Source organism: Sciurus carolinensis, chromosome 1 (assembly GCF_902686445.1).
Source record: "Sciurus carolinensis chromosome 1, mSciCar1.2, whole genome shotgun sequence".
Classification (NCBI taxonomy): domain Eukaryota; kingdom Metazoa; phylum Chordata; class Mammalia; order Rodentia; family Sciuridae; genus Sciurus; species Sciurus carolinensis.
The window spans coordinates 200,893,812-200,912,934 of NC_062213.1; the positions used below are offsets into that span (position 1 = coordinate 200,893,812).

A 19,123-nucleotide genomic window follows, 5' to 3' on the forward strand; every position below is an offset into this window, starting at 1 on the left:
GCCGCGCCGCCCTCTCCACGCGCCACGCCGCAGAGTACGCCGCAGCTGCCACTCTGCGGCGGACCCGCGTTCCCAGCCACCAGAGAGCCGCGGGTGAGTGACGGCGCGGCCGGGGTGGCCCGGGGAAGCTCCGGGTCTGGGGAGCACCCCCGGGACCCGGGACCTGCTTGGCGGCCGGGAGCGCTGGAGGCCGCGCTTCCTCCTCCGCGGGGGCCCCCTCTGCGCGACCCCTCGGCGGGACTCGTGTAACCCCCGGTGGCTCCCCCCGCGGCGACCCCAGCTCTGAGGCGAAGACTCGTTTTCAGGAGGGACCCCGGGATGGAGGGACCCTGAGCTAGGGGAGATCCAGGCTCCCGGAACCGGCATGGACCCGCGTCCTCGCCAGTGACCCAGTGACCCGGTGACCCTATTCCCGTCACTCCGGCCACCCGGCGCCTAGGCGGCTTCCAGCCCTAGCGCACACCTGCAGAAGTGAGGGACCGCTGTCGCCGCTGTCCGGTACCCACTGCGTCCTGCTGTGCACATACGTCCACCGCCACCCTTCTGGGGATGCTGGGCTTCGTGTCCCGCTCCTTGGCACAGTCTGGGTGTTCAGTGAATGGCAGAGGGGCATTTTGAGAACGGAGTAAGGACCTGCACCGTTGGCTGTTACTACTGGGTGCAGTCACTGGGGATGCTACGGGCAAGATATCTGGTCCTAGTCTCAGGGATCTAGGGGTGTTTTAGTCAACTTTTCTGCTGATGTGACCAAAAGACGTAACAAGAACATTTAGAGGAGGAAGAGTTCACTTGGGGCTCAGGGTTTCAAAGGTCTCAGTCCAAAGTCAGCTGGCTCCACCACCTGGAGCTGGTCATGGTGGAAGAGTGTGGTGGAGAAAAGTCACCCAAGACACGATCAGGAAGCAGAGACTCCACTCACCATGTACAAAATACACACCCCAAATGCAGGCCCCCAATGATCCACCTCTTCCAGCCACACCCTACCTGCCTTCCCTCCACCCAATTATTCCTATCAGGGGATTAATGCACTGATTGGGTTGAGGCTCTCATGACCCAATCATTTCATCTCTAAGCCTTCTTGCTTGTCTCACACATGAACTTTTAAGGGGCACCTAATAACTAAACCATAACAGGAAGGAGGGGAGACAAACCTGTTACCTAGGTGCTATGGGAACCTCACTTCAGATAAACGGTGGGGGTTGACTGAGGAGGGCATAACATGGCATGTGGCTGGTGCATACTAGGAATGCAGTTAGTCTTTAAAGAGCAGATCATTTGCAAATGCCCCAGCTTCCTCCCCTGTTCCCAGGTTTTGTTCCAGAGGCAATGGCTGAGGCACTCCCTTGAATGCCAGCTGGCTGCTCTGCCCTTACCTACTTTCTCACTCCCCACTGAGAATCTGGAGTTTTAGGTCAGAAACACAATGAGCACGCTGGGTCAGGGGTGGGAAGCTTTGGACCAGGGTCCCTGGTCTGAATCAGCTCCTTGACTTTGGATGTCTCAGGAGAGGAGCAGTGATTTCATCAGGTTCTCCAGTCCAGGATCCAAAATAGTTAAGTACACCAGCTTAGGTGTGGGCATTCCCCAAAATGACCGATGGTTCCTGTTGCTCCACGTCACCACACACCAGTTTCACCGTTGGGTGTTTGCCCACTGCTATGCAAGAGTCATGTTTTGTTTCATTTTTAAATATTTGTCTCATTTTCCCCACCAACCTACCATGTGGCATTGTGTCCTGTTGGCCTGTCTGTGGTTGCCCTGGCCAGGGCTTTGAGTGTGGTGACTCTGGAGTCACTGATTGCCTGGGCTGCAGTGGTATGCAGGCAGTTGGAAATAAATTTGTGCCCTTACTGAACTTGGTCAGGCTCCTTTTCGAATAAAGCCAATGTCAGGTTCTAACGTGCAACACAGTGACTGTTTGGAAGTAGCATGAACTCCGGGGAAATCTGGCTGCCTGAGCCCAGGCCCCTTCCGTCCTACACACAGACTGAAACTGTAACAGGAGATGTTCCAGGCAGGGCCAGCCAACCCGCTGCGCTGTTCCTTCTTTGGAGGGGGATCTGGTGACCCTGAAGGTCTGGGGCCTCATCTCCACCAACATCCAGCCTGTGCACTCTCCCTCCAGGCCCGGCTCCTTCATCAGCCTTCTCACTAGCGCCTCAGCACTCCCTGGAGCCTGGAAGCCTCGCCCCCGCCCCTTGCGCCGGCCCCAGCTTAGCTCTGGCTCTTCCTTTGTCGCAGCTCCGCCCAATTGGGCACACCCGCCTAAGGGAAGGTTCCTCTGTTCCGTCCCTGCTCACTCTGGGTCTAAGCTGACAGAGATGAACCATCGCAAAGCCAGAGTCCTCCCAACTGGGCTCCGCTACCCCTCGCTAGGAATGTGGGCCTCTGAGGCTGGCAGCGTGAGGTTTTCTGTGCCACCCTCCATCAGGTAGCTGTCACCGAGGAGCCACAGACTGAAGGAAGGAGTGCGTTTCAGTGCCGGGTGGGGGCTGTCATGCAAGGAGCCAGGCAGCAGCAGAGAGCAGAGCTTTGCGGGAGGCAGTGCAGACAGTTGCTGTGGAGCCTGGAGCCGCAGGGCAGGGGCAGGGGCAGGGGCAGCCGGCCCACTCTGTCCTTCCTGCATAGAAATGCAGCCTCCCTCGCTTGAACCTGCCGCTCAGGTGCCTGGATGTGCCTGGCGCTTGGCTGCCTGCCCTCTGATGCCTCCTGCCCCCACCCTGTGCAGCAGGAGACGGGCCATGGAGAACCAGAGCCTAGGAGCTGGCGGCCCCAGTCCCCGCTCAGAGGGCAGCAGCAGTGGCAGTGAGAGCTCCAAAGAGGGTTCGAGATGCTCCACCCCCGGCCTGGACCCCGAGCGGCATGAGAGACTCAGGGAGAAGATGAGGCGGAGGATGGAATCCGGTGACAAGTGGTTCTCCCTGGAATTCTTCCCTCCTCGGACCGCTCAGGGAGCTGTCAACCTCATCGCAAGGTGAGCCGTGGTGCCGCTGGGGGGTGACTGTCAGCGCTGTGGCCTGGGCTGCCCTTTAACCCGGCAGGAAAAGCAGCCAGAGGGGGCAGAAAAGAGCAACTTCAAGAGAGGCTGTGTGATTTGCGACCTCTCAACTGCCTCAAAGTCCCTCCCCAGCCTCAGATGATTTAGACACATTCCCCAGTGGGTTAAAATTGTTGATTCTCTGACTGAATTTTTTGGCAGATCTTGGGGCTGGATCATGAGTGGTTTAGGAAGTCACAAAGCAGCAATTTAGAGAATGTTTTCAGCAAATTGGGAATTTGGATCATGCTTCTCAAGCTAGAAATGCCAACTTAATTATGTTAGCACTTTATGAGTTTCAGTTCCATTTTTAAAGTGTTTGGCTTTTACCATTTGCACTTCGCACATGTGGCTCCAAGGTTATGAAGTTTAGAGGCACAGAGAGGTTTAAATACACTGTGGCAGCTTGTGACACAGGTGCCCGGGCAGGCCCCTAGTCTGCTCTAGGCACTCGGCCTTGCTCTCCAGGACTGCTGGCTGCTGTCCTGCGGCCAGGGAGGCAGCACAAAAGCATCTTGTGTCTGCTGACCCTCTTTTTCCTGTTCCTAGAATGAGGCTTTGCCTGCCACTGAGAGTCTCTTTGCTCCTGACCCTGAGAGTGTCTAAAGTCGCAGAGACGAGTGTGGGTGCGTGTGCACAGCGGCTGTTGCTTGCTGGGTGCTCTCCGTGCACCCAGGCCCCACTGAGTGCTGTGGAGCCATTTGCCATGTTTCTCAGGGTACCTGTATGAAGAAGGTACTGTTACCTGCCACATCTTATAAATGAGGAACAGGCTCAGAGAGATCACGTCATTTGCCCAGGATCGTATGACTGATAAGTGGCCACACGGAGATGTGACAGCAGGCTGCTCTGACTCTAACGTGCATGCTGTGCTTCCTCAGCTCCCAGGCCCTGTGGGAAGGTGGCGAAGGGTGGTATCCCCCAGGAGCCCCTCTTTAGAATGAAATCCCCTACAGGTTTGATCAGATGGCAGCAGGTGGTCCCCTCTTCATAGATGTGACCTGGCACCCAGCAGGGGACCCTGGATCAGACAAGGAGACCTCCTCCATGATGATCGCCAGCACTGCTGTGAACTACTGTGGCCTGGAAACCATCCTGCACATGACCTGCTGCCGGCAGCGCCGGGAGGAGATCACAGGCCACCTGCACAAAGCCAAGCAGCTGGGCCTGAAGAACATCTTGGCGCTGAGGGGAGGTGGGGAGCCAGCACCCCCTCCCCTCTGGGTTCTTGCTTTCCCAAAGTCCTCGCCTGTCCCGGAGCCGTCCTTTACTTTCCCTAGGCCCCATACTGAGCACGCCCGGGGTCTCCTCCTTGCCCAGAGATGCCGTGGGCATTGTGGGCAGTGAGTCCTCCGTGGGCACTGCACAGAGGTGGCTGCCTCTTCCACCTCTTCCTGGTTGTAGGCATCCAGTCGGGGGAGCCAGTGCCCAATAACCCTGCCCTGGCTGCACAGTTCTGTTGACCGCTGTCTGCCCGTCAGAGCACAGGCCTGGCACTTGGCCAGGAGCACCCGCTGTCATCAGGCCTCCCAAGAACAGGAAGGGGGACCCTGATGGTTGGGAGGAATCTTGTGGCCTCATGCTCCCCACCATAGGACCACGCCTCACTTGAGATGAATTTAAAATTTTCCCAGGACAGTTGGTAAAGGGCTTGCCTTGCAAGCACAAGGCCCTGGGTTCGATCCCCGGCACCGCAAAAAAAAAAGAAAAAGAAAAAGAAAAAAATTTCCCAGGAGGCAGAGCTTCAGGAGAGAGTGAGGGTGCCCAAGCACTCTGCAGCAGCAGGACTGGGTGAGGGCCCGCAGTCCCCGCGCTCAGTGGAGTGGCGGCAGCACTCACAGGCAGGCTCCTGCACCCCTGGCCAGGGCGGGTGAGGAAGAGGAAGCTAGGCCCCGGTGGCCTCTGTCTTTGGGAGCTCACAGCGCCTGCGTTAGAGGGAGCAGTCAGGCGAGAGCCACTGACCACGACCTCTACCCACCCTGCAGACCCCATAGGTGACCAGTGGGAAACGGAGGAGGGGGGCTTCAGCTATGCTGCAGACCTGGTGAAGCACATCCGAAACGAGTTTGGGGACTACTTTGACATCTGTGTGGCGGGTGAGTGGCTGGGAGCATCCGGCTGGGCGGGGAGGGAGGGGAGTGGGCGAGAGGCTGCAGAGTGCCAGCGTGCAGATCACAGCAGCACTGGTGCAGAATGTCGCATCACCTCTCAGGCCTGCCACCGCCCCCGAGCTTTCGTTCCTCTACTTGGCATGCTCCCAGCCTGCCCGCAACCCTCTTCTCTTCTTCAGCAAAAGAGACTTGCTATGGGGACTCCAGGGGACAGGGAACCCCAAAACCCAAGTGGCGGAAGTGGCGGAAGTGGCGTCAGACCTCCCTAGGCCATGGAACCTGGTCAGGAACCAGCTTTCCCAAGGAGCTGCAGGGTCCCCATCCCTGCTTCCTCCCGTAGACCATAGTTATGCTTTTCCGTGCACAGGACCTAATTCAGAGCATACCTAATTCAGAGGTTTCATTGCCAATTAGTATCTGACTGATCCACAGGTCTCGGGTCAATTCCAGATTCCCAGGAGAGGGAGTGGGGGGCTCAACCCTAGCTCCACTGGCTACAGCCAGGAGACCGATGCCATGGCCTCCCCTCCACCTGGACTTGCTGGAATTGGGCCTCCAGCATCTTCGACAGGGAGCAGGTATGGCGAGGCCACGTGGGCCAGGGACACGAGAAGCCCCAGGACTGATTTGGGACGTTTCCTGGGGATGACAGGTTTCCTCTCATATTTTTGGGTAGTGGGGATTGAACACAGGGTGCTCTACCCGAACTCCATCACCAGCCCTTTTTATTTCTTGAGAGAAGGTCTTCTGAAGTTGCTGAGGGTCTACTAAGTTGCTGAGACTGGCCTCGGATTTTTAATCCTTTCAAATTACTGGGATTACGGGCATGTGCCACCATGCCTGGCTAAATCAAACCATCTTTATATCAACATCAAAATCGCTATGTTATGGAATAATCTCAAGTAATCTGAATTTAAAAAAAAAAAAAAAAACAACCGTGTGGCTTTAGGAAAATTATTTGTTTGGGTGACTTTGGGCTTTTCCTGGGTTACCCATGTTAGTCCCTAGGGGTCCCTAGGCAGGCATGACTGGAAAGCACTGATAAGGAGTTAGGAAGAGAAGAGGCATCTCCAGCTGTTCCTGGTGTCGCCGCTTCCCTACTCTGTCAGTGCCTGGGCCCTGCCTGTGCGCCACCCTGGGTATTAGTGATGGTGGAGGAACCGCAGAGCTGAGAGCGGGCAGTCGCTGATCAGGAGATGGGAAAATCAGTGGGTCAAACAGCACCAAGCTGCTCACCGCAGAGAGAGCATGTGGTGAAGTGAGCAAGAGCCCAGCGTGACCCAAGGCTAGGTTTGGGTGGTGATACGTATGCTTGATGGCCATATGGATTTTAAATTTCCTACTAGAAAAGTAGCTTCCCTATTGGGAGTATCTCCTTGCCCCTTTACTCCTTAAAACGACGGCTTGTTTTTTTGGGGGGGAATGGGGATTGAACTCAGGGGCACTCAACCACTGAGCCACATCCCCAGCCCTATTTTGTATTTAGAGACAGGGTCTCACTGAGTTGCTTAGGGCCTCACTTTTGCTGGGGCTGGCTTTGAACTTGGTGATCCTCCTGCCTCAACCTCCTGAGCCACTGGGATTATAGGCATGCACCACTTCGCCTAGTTAAGACGACAGCTTTTATATTGGTTTGTTTTCTTTGGTTTTGTTTTCTTCAGTACTAGGGATTGAACCAGGCAGGCTCTGCCACTGAGCTGAATCTCCAACCCTTCTTATTTTTTATTTTGAGATAGGGCCTCACTAAATTCCTGAGGCTGGCCTCAAACTTGTGATTCTCCTGCCTCAGCCTCCCAAGTAACTGGGATAACAGGTGTGCGCCACCACGCCCATCTTTTATGTCCATTTTTGATGACTTTGGGTTGCCTAAGAAACAGAACTGCCTTATCATAGCAAAGCAGCTTGGCCTCCCAACAGCCCAGGTCTCGGGTCTGCTCCCTGCTAGGCTCAGGGTCCTGCTGGGCTTGGTGGAGGAAGCCTGGGCTCTCCTGTAGTTTCTTTGGTCTGTGGTCTTCCTGCCTTCTGGAGTAGGCCACCAGCAAGTGCAGTCCCCTAGGGAAGGGTCAGTTCCAGAACCAGTGAGGATCCCAGAGGGCATCTGGTCCCATCTCACAGTCAGTTCCAGAACCTCGCCTTCTGCACGCTGGGCACATGGCCATCCTGCCGTTCCAGTGCGTCTAGCCTCCAGGAGCTTGTGTAGGGTTGACACTGATACTGGGTCTGCCATCAGAAGCAATCAGGATGTGACTAATAAGGAGCCCCGCTCAGCTGGATCCTTTTCCCCACAATGGACTTTAGACAGTTGAAAGTCGGTGCTGTATTTTCTCTCCACTTCCTGAAGTGAACCTTCTCTACTTTAATTCTTCATGCAATGTTAGCTTTTCATTGCTCTGACCAAAATACCTGACAGTAACCGTTTAGAGAAGAAGTTTATTTGGGCTCATGGTTTTAGAGGCATAGTCCATGGTTGGCCGGCTCCATTGCTCTGGACCCAACATCATGGCCAAAGTGTGTGGAGGAGAAGAGCTACTCAGCTCATGGCAGCCAGAGAACAGGAGAAGCCAGGGGGACAAGATACAGCCCTCAAGGACATGCCCTCAGTGAGCCACTTCCAGCCACACCCTGCCTTGTCTGCAGTCACCACCCAGTGCAGGAGTCCTTTCCCAGTGTTCATCTGTCAGGTGGTTTGACCCATCGATGAGGTTCCAGCTCCCATACCTAATCATCCACCTCTTGCAGTGGCACAGGATTTTTACCAAACCACAGCCTGTAACATGGTTCCTAACTCTTCGCAAATTTGGACCCCTGACAAATTTTAGTGTTACATCAAAACAATATTCTTGGTTTATAAAAGTCAAGCCCAGTACCCCAGAAGCTGCTCAGCCAGCACTGAATGTGACCCTCATGGCCCTGGCCACGGTGCGGGCTGGTCTGCCTGGCTGGTTGAGGCATTTGGAGCAATCCACCCCCACGCCTGGGACAGTGACTCCAAGCTGCCGCCCACGAGCCGATGCTCCGGGGCAGGGGCACAGGCTGCCCACGTCACCTGTCCACACTGTGCCCCCGGAAGGTGCAAGTACAGAACTCAGCCCGAGCAGGTGTGAGCCAGTCTCTTCCTACAGTTGTCCCTTTCGGCAGGTTACCCCAAAGGCCACCCCGAAGCAGGGAGCTTTGAGGACGACCTGCAGCACTTGAAGGAGAAGGTGTCCGCGGGTGCCGACTTCATCATCACCCAGCTCTTCTTTGAGGCCGACACCTTCTTCCACTTTGTCGAGGCCTGCACCGCCGTGGGCATCACCTGCCCCATCCTCCCCGGGATCTTCCCTATCCAGGTGAGGCGCCAGCGCGCTCAGATCCGGCGGCCCCCAGCACCGGCCAGGGCTCTGGGAGGTGCTGAGTCCGTGCTGGTTCCTCTGGCCACTCCTGGACATCCTATCGACGGCATGCCTGTCCTTGCCCAGCGCCCTGGGCCACCTGGCTCTGGCTACCTCTGACTGCCCCCTCACCCTGCAGTGGTGTCTGTCAAGGGTCCTATTGTATTCTGACCGACTGACAGTGTCACCAAAAGGGGTTCTAGTTCTCATTATAAATTTTGCTTAAATCGGTGTTTCCCAGACTTGGCTGTCACGAGACAGTCCATCTCGGGAGTTCCGATGTGGTAAACCCCGTGTGAGCCTGGGGATCTGCATTTCACGTCTCGGGACTGGCTAGGTTAGATGACCACCACGTTATCACATCTGGAGCTCCCGCTGACCAGGCTGGTGGCAGGGATGCTGTGGGCAGCTGCTGTACTCTGCAGAGAATGGCAGAGGCAGGATGGGCCCAGGACACCCTGCAGTCCCTCAGCACCACGCTGCAGTTGCGGGAGGCCTGACGGGGGTGGGAAGGGGAAAGGTGTTTCGGGTGAGGTGGCCTTGAGATGACCCCACAGCCCCGTGTCTTGGGCAGGGCTACTCCTCCCTCCGGCAGCTCGTGAAGCTGTCCAAGCTGGAGGTGCCGCAGGAGATCAAGGATGTGATCGAGCCCATCAAGGACAATGACGCCGCCATCCGCAACTATGGCGTCGAGCTGGCCGTGAGCCTGTGCCGGGAGCTCCTGGCCAGTGGCCTGGTGCCAGGCCTGCACTTCTACACTCTCAACCGCGAGGTGGCCACCACAGAGGTGCTGAAGCGCCTGGGCCTGTGGACTGAGGACCCCAGGTGAGGGTGGGGGCGCTGGGAGGCCTGGAGGAGAGTCAGCAGTGGCAGCACAGCACAGCCCGTGTGACGCGAGGCTGCCCTGGCACGAGGCTCTGTCCTCAGAGAGCGCCACGTGCCGCTCAAGGCCCACTTCCTTTGTCTTTGTGGCACTGGGCTCTGAACCCAGGTGCTCTGCTGCTGAGTTAGACCCCAGCCCTTTTTATTTTTTGTTTTGAGATGTAGTCTCCCTACGTTGCCCAGGCTGGCCTGGAGCTTGTGATCCTCCTGCCTCGGCCTCCCGAGTAGCTGGCATTACAGGTGTGCACCACCGCACCCCACCTCACTTCTAATTTCTTCCTTTCTTTTTTTGGGTACCAGGAATTGAACTCAGGGGCTCTGGACCACTGAGCCACATCCCCAGCCCTATTTTGTATTTTATTTAGAGACCGGGTCTCACTCAGTTGCTTAGGTCCTTGCTTTTGCTGAGGGTGGCTCTGAACTTGGTGATCCTCCTGCCTCAGCCTCTGAGCCGCTGGGATTACTGGCGTGCACCACTGCACCCAGCCACTGTTGATTTTTAATTCCGTAAATATGGATAGATAAAAGCCATGTAACCACAGGTTCTTCAAAGTCTTTGTTTTTGAGTACAGGGTGATGACATCAATTTGGTGACTCTAAAAGATGGGTTGCATGAATTCTACTGCACCCCTTAAAGGGATTCTTTGACACTCCATACCTGGTACAAGTGGTTTTTGTTTTGTTTTTGAGACCAGGTCTCCCTATTGCTGTTGCCCAGACTGGCCTCCAAACTCCTGGGCTCAAATGAGCCTCCTGCCTTAGCCTCCCGAGATCTGGGACCACGGAGCTGCCCGAGTGGAGGTTTAGAGTCAGGTCTGAGAAGCCAGGTGTGGTGGTGTGCCCCTGCCTCCTTTTCCAGTCCCTTGTCCTTTCTATCTCCATCTTCGCCAGGCGTCCCCTGCCCTGGGCTGTCAGTGCCCACCCCAAGCGCCGGGAGGAAGATGTGCGTCCCATCTTCTGGGCCTCCAGACCAAAGAGCTACATCTACCGCACTCAGGACTGGGACGAGTTCCCCAATGGCCGCTGGTGAGCACCTGCAGATGCTCCTGCCCGGAGATCCTGTGCCTGGGAGGAGTCGGGCAGGATTCACAGGAGTGCCCTCCTGGGCACGTGGTGGCAACTGCCCTGCCCTGACCTCGGGCGCCTCCCTGCCAGGGGCAACTCCTCCTCACCGGCCTTTGGGGAGCTGAAGGACTACTACCTCTTCTACCTGAAAAGTAAGTCCCCCCGGGAGGAGCTGCTCAAGATGTGGGGGGAGGAGCTGTCCAGCGAGGAGAGCGTCTTCGAGGTCTTCGCACGCTACCTCTCAGGAGAGCCAAACCAGCACGGCCGCACGGTGAGCGAGGCGGCTGGGGCCCTGGCTCCCCGGCCCTGTCCCCGTGGGCTGCATTGCTCCATCCTGCGCCACCCTGGTCCACGTGGTGGATGCTGAGCTCAGCAAAGGGACGGAGGTGGATTAGGGGAAGGGCTCCTGGGACCAGGAGAGGCCCACCCAGGGCCCGGAGCGCCTGGCCGCCAGCCAGCTCACCCTCCCTGCCAGGTGACCTGCTTGCCCTGGAACGACGAGCCCCTGGCAGCCGAGACCAGCCTGATGAGGGAGGAGCTGCTGCGTGTGAACCGCCGTGGCGTCCTCACCATCAACTCGCAGCCCAACGTCAACGGGAAGCCATCCTCGGACCCCGTGGTGGGCTGGGGCCCCAGCGGGGGCTACGTCTTCCAGAAGGTACGGTGGAGATGCAGCAGGCCGCCCACCCGACCAGCGCCCACGGGTTCCCGGAGGTTGGGACACAGCTCTGGCCTTTCTCTCCTGACCCTTCCGTTTTGAAGGAGTAGAGCCGAGTGGACAGGCGCTGACGCTTCAGGTCAGCCAGCCCAGGGCGGTGACTCTCCTCTCGGCCCTCGTTCCTGTCTTCTGTAACGGGCGGAGCAGGAGGGAGTGTGGGAGGCGCTCCTGGGAAGGACACGGGCAGTCACTCACAGGGCTGGTGCCTCAGGCTGGTGGGCACCTTTCTCCTGCAGCTGCTGGAGTGGAGCTGCTTCCTGAGCTGGGCCCATGGGCCCTGGACCCAGCCCTAGGGTCCCAGCCCTGCTGTCCACTGCTGGTGCAGCTGCCCCAACACTGGTTCCTGGGGATGAAGTGCACACCTTCCAGCATTATGAACTTTCTAGCAAATGAACCACCCAGCTCAACCCTTGGGAGCTGCAGGTGCTAGGAACACGTCAGTGTCATCGTCGCCCAGTGACTGGGGAGGGCACTTGGCAGAGGTTGCCTCTGTCCAGCTCCAGGTGCTTCTCCCTGAGTGGCTGGGAGCCAGGTGGCAGATGTCCTTCGGTCCATCCAGACTGAACCCTCCTGTGCTGTCCCCTCCACCTCCGGTTTCACCAGCCCCACAGTTCATACTCAGCCACAGGCCACCTCCAGCCCTGATGCCCCGGTGTCCTGCACGGGTGCTGTGAGGGCCCCTCCCTGGATGGTCAGGGCTGGTGGGGGCACATGGAGCCGCTTAGCAGCACAGGCCAAGGGCGTGTGGCGAGGAGGGGCTGACGGGACGGCGCCCACCGCCCACAGGCCTACCTGGAATTCTTCACTTCCCGCGAGACGACGGAGGTGCTTCTGCAGGTGCTGAAGAAGTACGAGCTGCGGGTGAACTACCACATCGTGGACGTGAAGGTAGGCCTGCTCCCTGCGGAGCGCCCAACCCCGGCACCGCCTGCCTGCCTGCCTTCGGCAGCCGCACAGCGCTGGTCCAGCCAGGCATGACGTGCAGGGCAGACAGACAAACCTCGACCCGGGGCTCCCTTCCCGGTGAGGGAGGCCAGTAAATGGTAATGGCAAGTCAGTGTGAGGAGGAGAGTGCAGTTCCGTGGAGGAGGCTGCAGACTCGGAGGAGGGACTCAGACCTGGGAGGCAGGAGAGGAGTGGGGAAGAGGTGTGCGCGGCCCAGGTCCTGCGAGGCAGAGGACTTGGCCAACAGGGAGAAGGGCATGCCAGGGAGGGGGCAGAGGACGTCAGAGGCATGGAGCTGCCCCATCCTGGGGGACACCGGGCACCGGGCAAGGAGGGACAAGAGAGTCAGGCCCAGGTATACTGTTTCCCTAAAGGCAGGTGTGTGCCTTTGGCCAGTGGTGGAGTGGCTTGCTCTGCTCCTGTGCCTTCTTAGGCAGGTCACAGTGACAGGTGTGTAGAAAACAGAACAGCAGTGGTAGACGAGAGCAGCAGATGCATGCGGAAGGGGTCTTGTCAGCTGGACGCAGAGGCTACCTGGAGCAGAGCAAGGGCAGGAAACTGCCCAGGATAAGATCTGGGCTTCTGGTTGACATGGACCGCGGTGCCACTTGACTGTAGGCCTGTCAGGGGCAGGTGGAGGTGTGGTGGCGTGCTGAGCCCAGAGCGTGGCAGGAACTCGAGGGTCTCGGGCAGTAGAGGGCTGCGGATGCTTTGCCTGACCTGCCTCCCCACACTCATGCCTCTTCAGGGTGAGAATATCACCAACGCCCCTGAGCTGCGACCCAACGCTGTCACATGGGGCATCTTCCCTGGGCGAGAGATCATCCAGCCCACGGTGGTGGATCCCGTCAGCTTCATGTTCTGGAAGGTAAAGGAGCCAGGCAGGAACCTGCCCCGCCCTCCTTGAGAACCCGGGCAGATGGCATTCTGATCCCAGGTGACCCGGTGCGGGGCTGACGGCCACACCCCCAGGGCCCGCAGACTCGGCCTTCAAGGCCACACGTCCACACAGAGTCTTGTTTCTGAGCCAGGCGGGAAGAGTGTTGGGAGGGGGCCTCGTTCTGCTCCTGGACGTGTCCAGCAGGGCAGAAGCCCTTGGAATGCCGCGGTGGGTCCCTGAGCCGAGGGCAGCTCTGTTGACCTTGCCCGCGTGCCCACGCGTGCACGTGTAGGACGAGGCCTTCGCCCTGTGGATCGAGCGGTGGGGCAAGCTGTACGACGAGGGGTCCCCATCCCGCATGATCATCCAGCACATCCACGACAACTACTTCCTGGTGAACCTGGTGGACAACGAGTTCCCGCTGGACAGCTGCCTGTGGCGGGTGATGGAGGACACATTCGAACTGCTCAACAGGCCCGCGCAGAGCGGGAGGGCGACGGGCGCGCCCTGACCTTGCGTCCTGCCAGCCACGCTTGCCGCTGCGTCCAGCCTTCTTCCTCGCAGTCCTGGCTCTCCCTCGTTGCTCCGGAGCCCGGCCTCCACTCCCCCTGATGATGGCAACCAGGCTGACTCGAGGCTTCCGGGCTCCGGCTGGGCCTGGGCAGTGGCACCCGGAAGCCTGCTGCCTGCTGTCCAGCCAGGAGTCGGTCCTGGTGGGGAGCCCTGCCGCCCCGCGGGGAGCAGTGGGCAGCACACCGCCTCCCTGAGGAGGAGACTGGGGGTTGCAGTGAGCCCTCACGCCAGGGCAGCCCGAGGAGCCAGCCAGGGACGCCAGCGAACCTGTACTTGGGGCCTGTGGAGGATGGGCAGAGAGCCCGGCCACGGCAGGAAGAGCCTGCTAAGTAAGGGGCTGTGCCCCGCGCCTCCACCTGTGGTGACAAGGGCAGCTCACTGCCTGCCTGGCACACAGCAGGCCACGCCAGGCCCCTGGACGGCGGGCACTGCCCGCTCTCACCTCCTGCAGGGCTGCTCTTCGAGACAGTTGTCTGTTCCGGGGACCAGAGAGAAAAGTGCCCCTCAAGGGTTCAGGGCTGTCCTAGCCCTTGTGCTTTCTGGGCCCTGTGGCCTCCCCGTCCTATTAACCGAGAGGCAAAGATGGGGCCTAAGCAGGCCTTGCAGACTCCCTGGCTTATTTTTAGGCAGGTGCTTCTGCCAGCTGCTCTCCCTCTGCCCACCACGGCCCAGAAGCCACTGCGGGCACTGCTCCCGCAGTCAGCCAAGGCCACATTGCCTGGGGCAGTGACTGGCAGGCACACATGGGCTGTCCTGGCGGCTGCCTGCTGGGCTTGGCTGGCTTAGCGGGGGATGCCTGCACCCAGGTGGGGGTGTCCACAGAGCAGCTGAGGGCAGAGAGGGCTTCCGCTTTCCTCTCAGCCCAGCTGACTGGCATGGGGTGGGAACAGCCTTTAAGAAAGACTGAGCAAGAGAAGCAGCTGGGACCGAGGAGGGCTTTATTGTCCTTCAGAGCTCCTTGAGCCGTCAGCATGCCCGAACATGTGGGACCGTCCCTCCCTGGGAGGGCCGGGCTCAGCTTTGCTTTCTATTCTGTGGGAGTGAGTCACTGCTGCAGCTGGACACCTGCTCTGGGCCAGGCCCGCCACACCAGGGACTGGGCAGCTTCCAGCCTGCTCCCTGGGCCCCTGGTGCCTGGCCTGACAAGGGACTCAGGCTGCTGGTGGCTCCTGTCCTTTGGCTCCTGGCCGCCAGGCACTGGCGCCACTTCTCGAAGGCCTAGAATCAGAGCAGCAGGAAGGACTGTTCGTCTCATACTCCTTCCAGGCCTGTGCTGTGCCTACCAGAGTGACCCTGCACCTGGCTCTTTCTGTCCCCATCGAGTCCCCTGCATCTGCCCTAGGCAGCAGTCCACCCTGCCCCAGGTCAAATGCACGGGCTCAGAATAGACTGGACATGTGACCTGGAAGCTGGGCAGCAAGTGAGGAGGCGGGTGCCCCAGACCCACACCGACGGGGCTGTTAGGAGCAGCCAGCGAGCCACGGGCCAAGCCTCGCTGCTCGAGTGAGTGGCCACAACCCTGGGCTGAGCCTGTGGCCAGTCAGGTCTCAGGCTCCAGCCTCTGGGCTTGTGTTCTACACCCAAACCGACCCCTCACCCCTGAAAGTGAAGAGGCCCTGGAGGGGCAAGCAGGGAAGACCCTCCGTTCAGCCATGGCCAGGCAGGCGCTGGTTTGGGAGGGCTGGCTGGGTGGAGTGAGGCGGGCTCTGGCCCGTACCTGGCAGAGGACCCAGCCGTCGTCTCGCTGCCGTAGCTTCCCAGCCACGCGCAGCTGCAGAACCCGCCGCCGCCACAGCCTCCAGGCCTGTCCCAGGTGCCACTGCCTGAGCTGTGGGGAGGAGTGACAGGGAAGCCCCAGCCCTCTGCCTCTCTCCAGCTCTGGCCCCGGGCGAAAGGGATGTGCCAAGGGCTGTCCTCTCAGGTGGCGAGTGCTGCAGCTTCCTCGGCCCAAGGCCCTGCTCCCCACTCCTGGAGCTTAGCCGAGGGCGGGTGGGAAGGAGGTGTGCCCTGGGGCCATGGAGCTGCCTGCAGAGGAGGGGGGACCAAGCCGCTCACCAGGGCCTGAGACAGCTGCTGCACCCCTCGAGCACCTTCCCAGCACTGCCAAGCCGCCGCCAGGCGCCTGGCATTCCAGGAAGCCTGCAGCCTGCGGAGTCGAGCCTCAAGGCGCCAGCGCCACAGGTACTTCCTCCTCAGGACCAGGAGCGTCAGGACCTCCTCATGACCGTGGAGTGGGGCAGAGCTGCGGGCCTGGGACTGCTTTTCCAGGATCCTACTCAGCCAGAGTGCCCAGCTGAGCCAGGGCGCGGGCTTCCCCCAGCCTCCCCCACGGGCACAGCTGCTCGTACCCCAGCCTCCTCCAAGGGGCCTCCTCTTGGCCTTGGCGGGCTCTGGTGTCAGGGCTGCCGAGCCCGCCCACTCTCAGTCCAGAAGGCAGCCAGCTAGAGACCCAGCTGCCTTGTCCAGGCCAAGGCAACCAGAACCGGAAGGTGGGGCAGACGGTCTCTCTGTCACCTGGAAAGGGGAGTCAGGTCAGAGAAGACACCGGCTCAGAATGGCATGTGCTCCCTCCTGCCACCTGTAAGTGGCGAGCACTGCAGAGCCAGGGGACTGAGCGGACCCAGCCCTCCCCCATCTCCAGGCGCAGAGACCACGGGCGTGGCTGGACCAGGGAATTGTTTTCCTGAAACAGCTGAGACAATCGGGAAGAGGAAGTGGGTGGGAAAGCACATAAGAGGGATTGGCCAAGGAGGTTATTTCCAGGTCCCTGAGGGCTGGTGACCACCAGGGCCAGGGTCTCCTTACTCTGAGCCCAGGTGGTTTCTTTCTGTGTCCCTTCTACACCGCGGCTGTGCTCCCATGTTCCTTGGGGCAGCGCAGGCCCTGTGGCCTGTGTCCAGCAGCTGTGGGTCTAAGGAACAGCCAGAGAGGAAACCAGAACCACCCTTCTGACCAGGGGGGTTCCTGCCCTGCCCCTGGCCTCACCAGGGCCTCCCACTCGCATGTTCACAAACATCCTTCACCTCCGTTCGCCCATAAGTCCTGAGGCCCCTAGAGGAAAGGTTCCCGAGGATAGTGTGGCTGCCAGGACAGGCCACTGCCTCTTCCTCTGCCCATCCTCCCACTTGGCCAGAGACATCCAAGCAGAGGGTGGACCTACCATGGCTACCACTGGGTGAGAGTTCACCCCCGCCAGGTCCTGCCCCGAGAGTACAGAGTGGAGGACTTGTCTCGGGTCCAGCCCCAGAACCCGAGCCCCCAGCTGGTGCCACATAGACCATGTGTGTGTGCTCGCATGGGGCGAGGGCTGAGTCCTGCCTGCACCAATTTTGTTCTCTCTCTCTCTCTCTCTCTATCTCTATCTCTATCTCTATCTCTCTCTCTCTCTCATGTTGGTATCAGGGATTGAACCCAAGGGCACTTAACCACTGAGCCACATCCCCAGACCTTTTTACTTTTGAGACAGATTCTCACTAAGTTATTTAGGGCCTCTCTTAGTTGTTGAGGCTGGCCTTGTACTTGTAGTCCTCCTGCCTCAGCCTCCTGGAATACTGGGATTACAGTCTTGCGCCACTGCACCTGGCTTCTACTTTGTTCTCTAAGCCTAAGTGTCTCCATCAGCGGTGGGAGCTCTTACCTTGGTGACAGGAATGGAATGAAGATATATAAAATATTCTGACAAAGAAATACCCCGCCCCCAAATCTGCCGTTGCTATAGTCACCTTTGTGCAAACTCTGCAAACCACCAAAGCCAGACTCCGTTATGTTTTAAAAATCAAAAACCAATGTTTTTCTTAGACTCTGAAATTGGTCATATTCTTCCTGGAATTTTGAAACAGGACTTCTGATGATGCGAAACACTAGTTGACCTGCCAGTACCTCTGGGCTGTGTCCCTCAGTGACATGTCCCCAGACTGCACGCAGTGTCATGTCTTGTGCCTGGGCTTTGTAGTGGCCCCTGCCCTCCTGCTAGGCCACCAGCCTCTTATCACCATTTACTGTGTTGGAACTAACGGCTTCTGGTCTGAAGAAGACTGACAGTTAACCTTCGGGTAGTTAAAATTATGACAGCTTTTTCTACTGTATGTTTTCCAGTTTTTCTGTAACAGGCATATTTAGTTTTTCCATTAAAGAAAAAACTTTATAAAAATTGCTACCATCCCCATGTCCTTTCTTGATCCTAGTCTGCACGTGATACATAATGAATTTAAGCGTCTGTCTCTCCAACAGACTGAGACCCCAGGACGTTGGTCTCTGCAGCCAGGTCTGTGCTGGGCTAGCGCCCAGAGGTGCTCGGTAAATGTTTGCAGATGGACCCCAAGTTGCCTGCCATCCCGAGCCAGAAGGGCATCTAAGAACCAGGTAACAGTGGTGGCCATGAGGGTGTTGGGCCCTTAGAGAAGCCTCTAGCCAGCTGTCACCATGGGCTGGTGATTCTAAAACCAGTGGTCAGAGGGTCACCTCTGCACCTCTCACCCCCCTGCACCCCACCCACCTGCTTCCAAGGGGCAGGAGTGTCCATCAGCATGAGGCGCCCTCTGCTGGCCAGCCTGGGCCAGTGCTCAAGGTCAGTCCCCTGGGCCTGGGTCCATGGTGCCAGCCGCACTCTGTGCAGTGCCGTCTGCCACTGGGCCCAGTGGGTCCACAGGAGGCGCCTGAGTCGGGCCTGCTGGAGCTGGGTGATGGCAGCTTGCTGGACATGGCCCTGGGCCGCTGACTGAGCCCAGGACTTCAGGACCCTGGAGGAGAAGGGGGAGGCTATACCAGAGGCCACTGGGGCCAGGAGTCTAAGGCAAGCAGGATGGGAGCCCTCCCCTGACCTGTGCCCTTTGGAAGGGGCCTCCCGGGAAGGCCCCAGGCCGCTGCCCCTCCCCCATTCCTCTTGGGGAGAATTGGGTTAAAACGCGTGTGGAGAGTGCCCTGGACAGGAAGGACAAGTTTCCTGTTTGTGTGGCAGAGAGGACAGTCCTGTCAGCTCCTCTTTACTGTTTCTGGCCCCAGAACAGAACCAGCTATGATGGCCAAGATCACCATCCTATCACCTCCTGCACCTCGCCCTCCCGCCCCGCTACTAGTATGCCCCACTGCTGGAAGGACCAAGCCCCAGGCCTGAGCCGGAGCAGGCTGGAGGCTGCCCTCAGGCCACTCAGCTTCCAGGCTGCATGGACCCTGTGGGTACACAGGCCACCTGGGCCTACGCTCTCACTTCCACCTGCTGTGGGGCCTCAGCACCAGCCAGGGCCACCAAGGCCTGCTGGACCTGGGCCCTCTGCTGCCTGCCTGCCAGCTTGCTGCACGTAGTCTCTCCAGTGACAGTGGAGGCCCAGGCCACACGCTGCTGCTGTGACCAGGCAGCTACCTCTGGGCCCCCTGCCAGGTGGCAAATGAAGCCCCAGTGCCCTTATCCTTTGGCTGGACTCTGAGACCCAGGCTACCCCTGTCCCTCCCAAGCTCATACCAGGCCTGGAAGTGGCTGCAGAAAGGAGTGGAGCAGGGGCTAGCTGGCTGGAGTCAAAAGTCACATTTATCCAACATGAC

At 58.9% G+C, this 19,123-nt stretch overlaps 2 protein-coding genes across 4 annotated transcripts in view; one reads left to right on the top strand and one right to left on the bottom strand.

Moving 5' to 3' along the window:
• On the top strand, positions 1-16,556 carry Mthfr (methylenetetrahydrofolate reductase). Of its 3 annotated transcripts, XM_047551556.1 has the most exons (13): positions 43-93; positions 306-498; positions 2,729-2,974; positions 3,994-4,232; positions 5,023-5,133; positions 8,287-8,480; positions 9,097-9,347; positions 10,296-10,430; positions 10,560-10,740; positions 10,945-11,127; positions 11,974-12,075; positions 12,881-13,000; positions 13,305-16,556. In XM_047551556.1, exons 3-13 carry the CDS (start codon positions 2,742-2,744, stop codon positions 13,521-13,523), a joined length of 1,968 nt encoding a protein of 655 aa, XP_047407512.1. In that variant the 5' UTR covers positions 43-93; positions 306-498; positions 2,729-2,741; the 3' UTR covers positions 13,524-16,556. The 3 variants fall into 3 exon arrangements, with proteins under 3 accessions (XP_047407505.1, XP_047407512.1, XP_047407496.1); XM_047551549.1 differs by lacking the exon at positions 306-498 and having other exon boundaries at positions 1-93; XM_047551540.1 differs by lacking the exons at positions 43-93; positions 306-498 and adding an exon at positions 2,299-2,431.
• Positions 14,465-19,123, bottom strand: part of C1H1orf167 (chromosome 1 C1orf167 homolog) — a 17,764-nt gene continuing 13,105 nt past the window's right edge. The window contains 6 exon segments of the mRNA XM_047528623.1: positions 14,465-14,803; positions 15,641-15,904; positions 15,906-16,099; positions 18,062-18,464; positions 18,792-18,949; positions 18,952-19,058. Of these exon segments, the coding sequence (XP_047384579.1) occupies positions 14,600-14,803; positions 15,641-15,904; positions 15,906-16,099; positions 18,062-18,464; positions 18,792-18,949; positions 18,952-19,058 (1,330 nt within the window). The 3' untranslated portion in view covers positions 14,465-14,599.